Source organism: Entelurus aequoreus, linkage group LG20 (assembly GCF_033978785.1).
Source record: "Entelurus aequoreus isolate RoL-2023_Sb linkage group LG20, RoL_Eaeq_v1.1, whole genome shotgun sequence".
Lineage (NCBI taxonomy): Eukaryota > Metazoa > Chordata > Actinopteri > Syngnathiformes > Syngnathidae > Entelurus > Entelurus aequoreus.
This window is the reverse complement of record NC_084750.1, coordinates 1,011,528-1,024,027: the sequence shown is the minus strand read 5'-3', so window position 1 is coordinate 1,024,027 and position 12,500 is coordinate 1,011,528. Positions and strand designations below refer to the sequence as shown.

General features: G+C 37.6%; 1 protein-coding gene across 2 annotated transcripts in view; it reads right to left on the bottom strand.

The window, feature by feature from the left end:
• LOC133635815 (zinc finger protein 3-like) overlaps positions 1-12,500 on the bottom strand; it is a 14,893-nt gene that overhangs the window by 1,456 nt on the left and 937 nt on the right. Inside the window, exons 2-3 of one of the 2 annotated variants that reach the window (XM_062029138.1) lie at positions 11,722-11,961; positions 7,396-7,517 (exon numbers count right to left, since the gene is read on the bottom strand). In XM_062029138.1, the coding sequence (XP_061885122.1) occupies positions 7,396-7,517; positions 11,722-11,961 (362 nt within the window). Of the gene's footprint in view, positions 1-3,532; positions 7,518-11,721; positions 11,962-12,500 lie in introns of those variants that run through there. The other variant, XM_062029137.1, reaches the window with a different exon arrangement.

The following is a 12,500-nucleotide window of genomic DNA, read 5'->3' as shown; positions in this document are numbered from 1 at the left end:
TAAATACCATTGTCGTCTGAAAACCCACATGAGAATTCACACCGGAGAAAAAACATTTGTGTGTTCAGTTTGTGGTAAAAGATTTTTTCACAAGCATCATTTAAAAGGACACACAAGAGTACACACAGGAGAAACACCTTTTACCTGTTCAGTCTGCGGTAAAGGTTTTCCACTAAATCAGTGTTTGAAAGTACACATGAGAATACACACCGGAGATAAACCTTTCACCTGTTCAATCTGTGGTAAAGGTCATATACAAAGTGCAGATTTGAAAAAACACATGAGAAAGCACACTGGCGAAAAACCTTTTTCCTGCACAGAATGTGGTAAAGGTTTTGTACAAAGTCAATATTTAAAAATACACATGAGAATACACACTGGAGAAAAACCTTATACTTGTTTAATCTGTGGTAAAAGTTTTCCACGAAGTCAGTGTTTGAAAGTACACACAAGAATACACACTGGAGAAAAACCTTTTACTTGTACAATCTGTGGTAAAGGTTTTATAAAAGGTCAAAATTTAAAATTACATGTGAGAATACACTCTGGAGAAAAACCTTTTACCTGTACAATCTGTGGTAAAGGCTGTATAAAAAGTCAACATTTGAAAGTACACATGAGAATACACACTGGTGAAAAACCATATTCCTGTTTGAACTGCAAGAGAAGCTTTTATGAAAAAAAAAACCTTGTAGTACACATGAGAAAACACACAGGTGAGAAAGTGTTGAGTTGCAGTGTGTGTGATGAAAGATTCTCTTATAAGTACCAGTGTAAGAAACACAAGTGTGCTGGTGAGAACAGCAGCAGCAAATGAAGCCAAGACTTTGATAACTTTGACTTTTTAACAGCACATATAACATGTGTGACATTGTCTGTGTTACACAATATCAAGTACATGCATTAATATGCAACATTGTGTATTTTTATTAAAAATTGGAAAAAAAATCAAGTTGACTGAATAGGTGAGAGTAAACAGTACAAAATATATGTGACATACAATGAACATTTTGTACTTAATCATAACAGTGTTTTTATATCTGTTTTTGAAATAATCAAGTGTTAGATATTTTCAAGTTTAATTGTGTATGATAGATGAAATATTTTATATTATACACATATTGGTTTTACATGTGTTCATACCTTTGCTTTTGAGTACACATAGATCCCTCTTAGTTCATATTTACTGGTCATCTGAAACATCTTCAGGAAACATATTATTATTTACTTTATACATCATTTGAGCAGTTGTGTTTCATACTATGTCATTTACTTTTAATCTGTGTTGGCCCTGTGATCAGGTGGCAACTTGTCCAGGGTGAACCCCGCCTATCGCCCGAATGCAGCTGAGATAGGCTGCATTTGACCCATCCCCTTGTTCACCCCCTGGGAGGTTAGGGGAGCAGTGAGCAGCAGCGGTGGCCGCCCCCGGGATTCATTTTTGGTGATTTAACCCCCAATTCCAACCCTTGATGCTGAGTGCCAAGCAGGGAGGTAATGGGTCCCATTTTTATAGTCTTTGGTATGACGTATTACATGTACACTCATATGTACATTTTATTTAAAATCAATAAAGGGATGTATATTTATTTTGATATATTATATTTATATTTAACATCAATATTGTTGATATAATACATGTACAATAATGTGTACTTTATATTTAACATTGATATAGTGATATTATACATGTACAATGACGTGTACATTATATTTAACATCAATATAGTGACATATTACATGTACAATGATGTGTACTTTATATTTAACATTGATATAGTGATATTTTACATGTACAATGACGTGTACATTATATTTAAAATCAATAGTGTTATATTACATGTACAATCATGTTTACTTTATATTTAACATCTATATAGTGATATTTTACATGTACAATCATGTGTACTTTATATTTAACATCAATATAGTGATATATTACATGAACGATGATATGTACATTATATTTAAAATCAGAACATACTTACATGGATAAGAATGTTGTTTTAATCGCCAGTGGGCACGGAATGAAACACAGATTCGTAGAGGGCTGCACAATCATTTCCTAAACTGATTAATCTATGGTGTTTTTTCTTTTTATATCTAACTTTTTTGTGTGTTGGTACATTACATTTTGCGAATGAATTCCCCCGAAATACACCAATCATTTTCTTTATGTTTCACACCGATGACTTTAAGTGATGGATCCGATTGCAAGCTATGCCCGGGCACCAAGAGGAAAATGCTGACTGCTCAGCAAAACCAAACGCACCAAATCCTGCACTAAATATCGGACTGGCTCGTACATGCACATTCATCTTCCACTGTTCTAATACAAAGTAGCGTACATTTATAACTTGCATCTGTCAGTAGACTCTCTATGGAAGCACTAAAACTACAGCAAAGATGATGGGGAGAAGATGCTGTCGAAGTGGAGGCACGTATATAAGAGCGCCCACAAAAAGAGTCAGAAAGCGGCTCGAAGATGGTCTGTAAAACATCAACTATGCAACATACGGACCAAAGAACCACCATTGCATGTTATGTAGACCATAAGGAAGTGCTTTAATGTAGAAAAAAATAATCATAACATGAACCCTTTGAAATTGACTTGATCACCTGTTTTGGGAATTCTTCACCTACCATTAAAATACAAATGTTTTTTACTACTTGGTAAAAAGTTATTTAAACAATAAGAAGGAAGAAATACGTGTAGTTAGGCGAACACAAGTTTGCAGCTCTAAATATATCTTGCGATCAATCCTGGGGACCAAAATTCTTCAATGTTTTTTTATCACATTTGTAAAGTTACAAAGGGCTTAAAGTTGATGGAAATAATTTGGTTTTATGGAGAGAGCAACCAGTCTCTTTTTTTCTTTGTTCATTTCTTCTCTTTATTCGTTCCTGTGATTCAACATCAGTGGGAACGCTATTGCTCTCCACCGCTGCGGTATCAACTGAGGGTCACAGAGGACACGTTAATCATGCGGTAGAAAAGAAGGAAACTTTCCTGAACTTATTATCGCTGTATGGGTCATGTCTCATGTGACTGAGCAAAGCTGCAGGAATGGATCTCCAGGATGTTCTCACTGTGACAAAACGTTTAAATACCATTGTCATCTGAAAACACACATGAGAATACACACTGGAGAAAAATAATTAATGTGCTAATTTTGCAGTAACAGCTTCTGTCAGAAGGTAAATTGTATAACACACACAAGAAAAACCTTTCACCTGTTCAATCTGCAACAGACATTTCTGTGACCAATCAGCACTTGTTTACCACCGAAAAATACACACTAGAGAGAAACGTTTTGTCTGTTCAGTCTGTGGTAAAATTTGTTATAAAAATAGTATTTTGAAAGTGCACATGAGAACACACTCTGGTAAAAAAAAAAAAAAAACCCATTCCTTTTCAAGCTGTAACAAACATTTTTGTGGACAACAAAATCTTGTAGTACACATGAGAACACACACAGGTGAGAAAGTGTTGAGTTGCAGTGTGTGTGATGAAAGATTCTCTTATAAGTGCCAGTGTAAGAAACACAAGTGTGCTGGTGAGAACAGCAGCAGCAATAAATGAAACATTTTAAATAAACTTTCAAAACGTGAATAACTTGGACTTGTTAGCACCATGGCATGTGTAACATCATTGCTGTGTTCATGACACAATCTTGTTAAAGGGGCCCTATTATACAAAACCACTTTTTCTAACCGGATGGTACCTGCTTATGCGTATTTGGGATCTGTGCAAGTCCTGAAAATTTGAAATCAAACCATGGAGGCATTGCAGAGATATTTATAAAACAATCTTGCCTTCCATCGTACTTCTTCCAAACGGTTTGTTTGGAATTTTGTTCAGTGTGACGAGAATCCACGACTCTAGTCTTGACGGCACAATGTGCACTGGGTTTATACAGATAAACACAAATGCCTTAAAGCGGTCATAGCTTTCTGAACTTTTATCATTTTGAAAGTCCTTCAAGATGTAAAATGGACTGGGTTGAAAAATTAAATAGTTCACAAAGTCCAGGTATGAGACATCATGGTAAATGTCATGGTCTTTACTCCACTCAGACTTGTCCATCTTGTACGGATCATTGCATCCAATTACGGCTGTTTTCTCCTTATAACGACGAATAATTCGGAAATATTACGTGTAGCGCTATCGTGAACGATGACGCTAGCCTTTCAATATGGCTTCTGGCAATGCATTGTGGGATACTTTAGCCAAATATCTGAGGCCCTCTATATAGACGACTAGAGGACAGAACTGCACTTCGACTTCCGGTTGAAAGCTCAGTCTAAACAGAGACCTGGTTCTTTAAGTTGTTAGGCAATGGTTTTCTTCCAGGTGTTCGCCAGCCTACCCGGTTTCCGCCTTCCAGTCGGCATTCTTGAGTATCGGCTGCCGGTCCATGCGGAGCTCGTGCCTGAGCCATCCTCTGCGTCAGTATCTGATCTCGTTTACTAAGATGCTGCAACTGGACTTTTTGTAGAACTCCTTATTTGAGATGATGTCGGGCCAAAATATACAGCAGATCCTTCTCAGGCACAGAATGTGGAACAAGGCCTAGATCTTAGTTTCGCTCTCGATAAACCATTAACAGTCCAAGCCATACATTGGGACCGACTTCATATTGCTGTTGTAAATTAAAAACTTGTTCGCAAACTGTATTGCATAGACTTTCAGATTGGGCGAAGTAGCTTTCAGCAAAAGCACTTTTTTTTCTGAGCGCACAATGCTACCAAGGTAGGTAAAGTCGTTTACTGTTTCAAGTGGTTTGGAATCAACGTTGATGGGAGGCGCATTTGTTGTTAATTAACATGGTCTGTGTCTTGGCCGTGTTGATGTTCGAGCCTGTCTTAGCAAAGCTAATTAACGTCCTTGTCTTCTGCATTCGTTTTTGGTTGGATTTCAAAACAGCTATATCATCAGAAAGTCTTGATCTGAGACAATATAGTCCATTGGATGCCTTTTGGTTTGTCTGCTGTTGTGTTGTCTATAATTATAGTCAATGGAGAGAAGGAAAAGCATGGGTGAGATGATGCAACCCCATCTCACACCAGACATCACAGAAAACCACTCGAGTCAGAGCCGTGAATAGGGACAGTATGGACAACTCTGTTTCAAAGTTGGTCACAAACATAGTGCCCTGGAGTCACGTGAAGGGCTTTTGAACAATCAGAGAGAATATGGCCAGACAATCTCTTGAAATTATTGGTCACGTTTGGGACCAACTCCGAAACCGAGTTGTCCATACTTTCTCCATACACGGCTCTGACTCGAATGGGTTTTCGTCTACGATGACACTGCATTTGAGGTCTTGGTAGAACAACTCTATCAAGGTTTCCACTTTAGGGGGAACCCATAGGACCTCCCGATCTTCCATAGAGTGTCCCAATCCAGACTGTCAAAGGCTTTCTTGAGTTTGATCAAGTTGAGTACACTGAACAGTTTTATTTTAAGCTTTGCTTGATCATATTGCTCGGGGCAAAAATCTGGTCTATTCCCACTCTTCCCGCCTTGAAGCTAGCTCGTTATTATCTCAGCTTGGTGTTGAAAGGTAAGTCAATTTTCTTCAGGAGGATTTGACACAACACTTTGGATGGTACGGATAGTAAAGTGATGCTTTGACCGCTGTCACAGATGTTGAGGATTTCTTTTTTTTGGGAAGCTTTACAATGACAGCCATAGTCCAGTCTTCAGGGATTGTCTCTGAGGTCCAGGTGGAGTAGAAAAGGTTTAGCATTTCTGCATGGATGCTGACATTTCCACTGGCCTTCCCATTTTTCAGGGCTTTGATCAATGTCTCTACCTCTGACCCACCCAGTAAGGAAATGTCCAGGGCAGCATCTGGTGTTTTCATTTTAGCTCGGCCTTCTGGCTCTGGTCTGTTAAGAATGTCACAAATGTGTTACACCCATCGTGCAGCTTGTTGACATTCAGTTGTAATGCTGTTGCCATTGTTATCGTTCACAGGGTTAATAAATAATAAATATAACAAAATACATAAATAATAATTACATTTATTGTACCCAACTTTAGTTAAAGCATACATTGCTTATTGGATAAAAGGTCTGGGAACATAAATATAAAACAATTACAAAACAATATTCATATTACAAAATAAAGTAATAAAAATAATCAACAGATTGGATTATCAAGACCCAACAAATTATTCATAAAGTCACACATACTAAAAGTAAATGATCTTGTATAAAACAACAGCTCAAATGATGTATAAAGTAAATAATAATATGGGAGATTTATGTGTACTCAAAAGCAAAGGTATGAACAAATGTAAAACAAATATGTATATTATATGAAGGTGTTCATCTATGGAATCATTTACAATAATAAATTAAAATATTTAAAACTTCATTACTTCACAAACTCATATAAAAACACTGTTATGGATAAGTACAACATGTATTCCTGCCTATCTATTCTGTATACACATCCACTGTTTATTTTATGTAACATAAGTTTTGTACTCTATATTATAAAATGAATTTAAAACAAGTTAATATTAGGGCAGTCAGAAAAGCTGATATTGTACACATTTTCAGTGAGAGAAAATACATATTTTAAAATAAATGTACACAATGTTGTATATTAATGCATGCACTTTCCTGAAATAAAAGCTATATTCCAAAAATTATCACATTTTTGACTTCATTTGCTGCTGCTGTTCTCACCAACACACTTGTGTTTCTTACACTGGTACTTATAAGAGAATCTTTCATCACACACAGTGCAACTCAACACTTTCTCACCTGTGTGTATTCTCATGTGTACTTTCAAATCTTTATTTTGTATGAAACATTTACCACAGACTGAGCATTAAAAGGTTTTTCTCCAGTGTGTATTCTTTTGTGTATTATCAAATTTGCTTTCTGGGAGAATCTTTTACTACAAATAGAACACATGAATGGTTTTTCTCCAGTGTGTATTCTCATGTGTTTTTCCAAATCAGTATTCTGTATAAAACCTTTAGCACAGATGGAACAGGAAAAAAGTTTTTCTCCAGTGTGTCGTCGTGTGTGTCTTTTCAAACTAAAACGGTGATTAAAAGTTTTGTCACAGTAAGGGCATGTAAAGTGTGTGTTGTCAGTGTGACATGTCTTCTCAGCTTTAGAGTCTTCATCATCAGTGTCAGGAGAGTGTGACGTTGTGTCGTCACTATCTGATAGTGGAGCTAAGAGCTTGCCTGCTTGTGATCCTCCACAGTGGTCTCCATCAGCTTCTGTTGTCATGTGTTGAGTTGAGCTGCTGCTGAGAGGCTCCACCTCTCTCTTCTCCTCACTTTCACCTTTGACCTCATCCACTTCACTCTTAACAATCACACCAATCACTGGAAACTGACTGATGCTGTGTTTGTCTATTTCCACCTTAATATGGGAGTGCTGTGGCTCCGCCTGTCCCTCTTTAATGTGGTGGGGTTGTGGCTCCTCCTGCTCCCTCTTGAAGGTCCCCTCCTGCTGCTCAGGGAGAAGATGTTCTTCACAGACGTCTGGAGGACACAAGAAGACAAACATATGCTTTAGAAAGGTCCAGCTTTGCTCAGTCACATGAGACATTGTCCTGCACCAGCATGTGTTCTGATGGTGTCATCAGTCACCACGTTGACAGTCAAGCTGTCATAACCACACGGTACAGTGATGAAAAAAGACAAACTAAACACAGCAGTAAAACCTTACATACAAACAAGACAGCTGCTCGTACTTCGGAGGACAAAAAAAAACAGGACAAAAAAAATGTAAGCGTAATTTTCGAAAGAAACAATTTATAGGAGAAACAAATACAATGTTTAACACATTAAAAGAAAGAAAATAACGACTCACAAGAAAGCATAAACAAAAATTAAACCAGGAAACAAAGAGACATATCCTATAATTGTAACTTTTGAAACTAAAGTGTATATTTAAAATGTTGTACTCTTGTTCCACATCATGTGGAAGTGTTATATCATGAGGTTGGTGCGCTTTTAACGATACGCTCAGCTCACCACATGATACACGATATCGGCTTCACGTGAACAATATGATATTTTAACATTACTGCACTGACAACATATATGAGTGGACAAACAGACTTTTAAAATTGGAAGGTGCTGCATGACACGTGTCAAGATTACTTATTTTAACGCAAAAAATATAACACCACCAACAAGTTTGGAAGGAGGCAAGATCGTTTTATAAATATCTCTGCCATGCCTCCATGATTGGATTTCACATTTCCGGTGTTTAAGACTTACGCAAATCCCAAGTACACAAAAACAGGTACAAACTTGTGAAAAGTTGGTTTTGCATAATTGGTGCCCTTTAAGGGTTACCTAAGAGGACATCTGGAGGCCATGTGCTGGGACAAAAGCACATGAAGGACACACAAAGAGTATTTCTAACAAGTACAATTGAAATCAGAGTAATAATGTTCTAAACACATTTATGTTCTTTTATGTGTAGAGACTCCAGTCGCCACAGTTTGCGGTCATAGGACATCCTTGGTGTGTTGGTTCCTAAAGCCAACACACGTATTGGAAAAAAAAAAAACTTCAGATTTGCTGCTCCATGGTCATGGAATGAAATACAAAAGGATCTAAGGTTACCTGAACACATCACTTTGGGGGAATTTCAAGCCATTTTAAAAGATCAAGAAGCTGTTTATATTGGGCGCTGTACTTGTTTTTACTTGTTTTAAAATTGTTTTTATAGTTTTATCAAAAAAATGTTTACCTACTGCGTGAAAAAAAAATGTTTATGTTGTAAGTAATTTGTACTTTTGACTATAGTGCTTAGGGTTGTACGGTATATCGGTATTAGTATAGTACAGCGATACTAATGAATCATTTTCGGTACTTTACCGCCTCTGAAAAGTATCGGTAATAATAAATGTTCTACCACTTCTCCTTAATAATTTTGACAAAATAATAAAATGATAAATGACAATATGTTACTGCATACATCAGCAGCTAAATTAGGAGCCTTTGTTTGCTAGGACAAAATTGCGATAAGAAACATATGTTTAATGTACCGTAAGATTTTTTTGTTAAAATAAAGCCAATAATGCAATTTTTTGTGGTCCCCTTTATTTAGAAAAGTACTGAAATAATTTTGGTACCGGTACCAAAATATTGGTATCGGGACAACAATAATAGTGCTATTGTTGCTACGGTTTTACATTGGGGTTGTGAGTTTTTCCTTGCCCTTATGTGGGCTCTGTACCGCGGATGTCGTTGAGGCTTGTGCAGCCCTTTGAGACACTTGTGACTTAGGGCTATATAAATAAACATTGATTGATTGATTGATTGATTTTGTTGTTTGATGCATTTATGAAACCTATTTCTCTGCACCTCTAGCTCAGGTCGTTCTTTAAAAAAAACATGTTATTCCCAATTGAGTTTTTACCCAGTTAAAACAATAAAAATGAAATCAAATACACAATTTTACACACATGCACTGTTCTCACCAGTGGAAATACATTTTGGTAAAAGTTATTTCAGGGCTCCTAACATAGTGCATCATAAAGAGAAAAACGTTGTTAAAACAAACAAAAAGCACACAGAAATGTTGTGGCTTTGTAAATACTGTGTCACTCTCATCTAGTGGAGTTGAGTCTGAACTTCTAAAGGAGTCTGCAGTGAGCACTTTGTCAATGTCTGTATGAATTTAATGGGGCAGCAATGACTTTAATCTACATTTAAAACACTTCCTTTTGGTTTATATAACACATATTGGATATGCTTTGGTGTAAGTCCTACATTTATAACCCACTTTCTGTGTGTGTTGGCGAGGTGAGCGTGTGTGGTTTCCTTTGAGATAGCACTCTCTAAAAGTATCAGAAATTATCTTTTGAAAATACACACTGTTTAAATGTATATCTCTACGACGAACGTCACAATTATTTTTATTCCAGACATGGTCAAAAATAAACTTCGTAAGCAATATATAGATTCACCTGGTCACAACATTAGGTACACCTGCCCGCTCTATCAGTATCTGTTTTGAGGAGCAGGAAGGTATCTGTATCTGTTTGATAAAAAAATGATGATACTTTCTAATTGCAATACAAAACATAAAATGATTCAAAACGGCGGTGTCCGCGCAAGGCAACAAAGAATGGTTAAAGGCCTACTGAAATGATTTTTTTAAATTTAAACAGGAATAGCAGATCCATTCTATGTGTCATACTTGATCATTTCGCGATATTGCCATATTTTTGCTGAAAGGATTTAGTAGAGAAAATCGACGATAAAGTTCGCAACTTTTGCTCGCTGATAAAAAAAAAACCTTGCCCCTACCGGAAATAGCGTGACGTCACAAGCGGTAGTGCTGCTCACAATTCCCCGTTGTTTACAATGGAGCGAGAGATATTAGGAGCGAGAAAGTGACGATTACCCCATTAATTTGAGCGAGGATGAACGATTCGTGGATGAGGCACGTTAGAGTGAAGAACTAGAGGCGTATCTTTTTTCGCTCTGACCGTAACTTAGGTACAAGCTGGCTCATTGGATTCCACACTCTCTCCTTTTTCTATTGTGGATCACGGATTTGTATTTCAAACCACCTCGGATACTATATCCTCTTGAAAATGAGAGTCGAGCACGCGAAATGGACATTCAGAGTGACTTTTATCTCCACGACAATACATCGGTGACACACTTAGCTACTGAGCTAACGTGATAGCATCGTTCTTAAATGCAGATAGAAACAAAAGAAATAAACCCCTGACTGTAAGGATAGACAGAAGATCAACAATACTACTATCAGGAGATGGGCATGTAAATACACGGTTAATGCGTATTCGACGCCTGTCGAAGCCTAGCAATGCTGTTGCTAATGACGCTAACTTAACAACGGGACCTCGTCAGAGCTTTGATAAAAACATTAGCGCTCCACCTACGCCAGCCAGCCCTCCTCAGCTCATCAACACCCGTGCTCACCTGCGTTCCAGCCTTTGACGATGCGGTCGGCGGCCCGGAGACGGAGGAAGTCAAGGTGAGTTCGCCGCTAGCGCGTCTGCTATCCAAGTCTAAGTCCTCCTTGTTGTGTTGCTACAGCACAGCCGCATACACCGATCCCACCTACAACGTTCTTCTTTGCAGCCTCCACTGCAAAAGATTCACCAACACAGATGTCCAGAATACTGTGGAATTTTGTCGAAGAAAACAGAGCTCTGTGTATTGTGTCCAATATGGTCCAAACACTTCCGTGGATCTCTCGACGTCACGCGCATACGTCATCCTCCAAAGGTGTTTTGAACCGGAAGTTTAGCGGGAAATTTAAAATTGCACTTAATAAGTTAACCCGGCCGTATTGGCATGTGTTGCAATGTTAAGATTTCATCATTGATATATAAACTATCAGACTGCGTGGTCGGTAGTAGTGGGTTTCAGTAGGCCTTTAAAACAGAGGGGAGACGCTGCAGAGAGTGTTTCTTGTCCACCAGTCATCTGGTGTCTGAGTTGGATTAGTAATTATATCACTAATTGTTTCATTCTGACACAATTTCTGTTGTTCATTTTGCATTTTTTAGTTCTGCATTGCAAGATCTGAATTGTCACGTTCTCACCACAATATAGCAGCTAGGTTCATTGAGCACTTATGTTATGTGAATGTGGAGATAAAAAGCAAGTATATCTCCACCTCTAGTCACAACTGTGGTCCCTGAATCTGTTACAAACATTGTATTAGATGATATGTGGATATTGTGCTTACTTGGACTGTGATAAAGCTGTGAGGACTCGGGTGGTTTGTCTTCATGGTCTTCAGTCTTCACAGAGACAACAGTCAGTGGAAACTTGGTGAGATCAGCCTCCTCCTGCCCTAGAAGACACTCTCCCTCCTGACGGATCCACACTTCCTCCTCTTCCTCTTTAATGTGTGGCTTTGGCTCCTCCTCTTTTACACAAGGGGGGTACAGAGCTTCCTCTTTAATATAGGGGGGCTGCTGGACTTCTGTTGGATGAATTAGTAAATAATATGATTAGAAAATAGAAGTAGTTTTGGACTGACACTGTTAACACAATGAGATTGTTTGTGTTCTTTTGTGTGTTGTGTTTAAAGTATGTAGCTAATCAACCAATTAAAAATGGGAATGAGTTTATTTTGTCCCAGCCACTAAAATTGCTTCAAAAATAATAATCATAACAATTTTGATGTCAATTAGCAAAACCTCTGTAAGGACAAACCAGCATTGATCAAAACATTCCTAAAAGACAAATCCGAACTTTATCAACTTTTTAAAGTGAGTAACCATTTTTTTCTGTATACACGTCGGCCTATTACACCTAAGCCTTATCTCTAACCTCAACCTTGTAAAGGTATATTCGTAACCATATGTTAAATATCATAAAAATTAAACAACGGTATTCTCAAAACTGCTTAAAAATTTGTTTTTCCTCGTAAAAGCTAATAATTTCCTCCCCTTTTTTTGCGTGATTTTGGTGGCGAATACAAAAGGAACTCTTACAAACATGTTTTACTAAGTGGTGTTT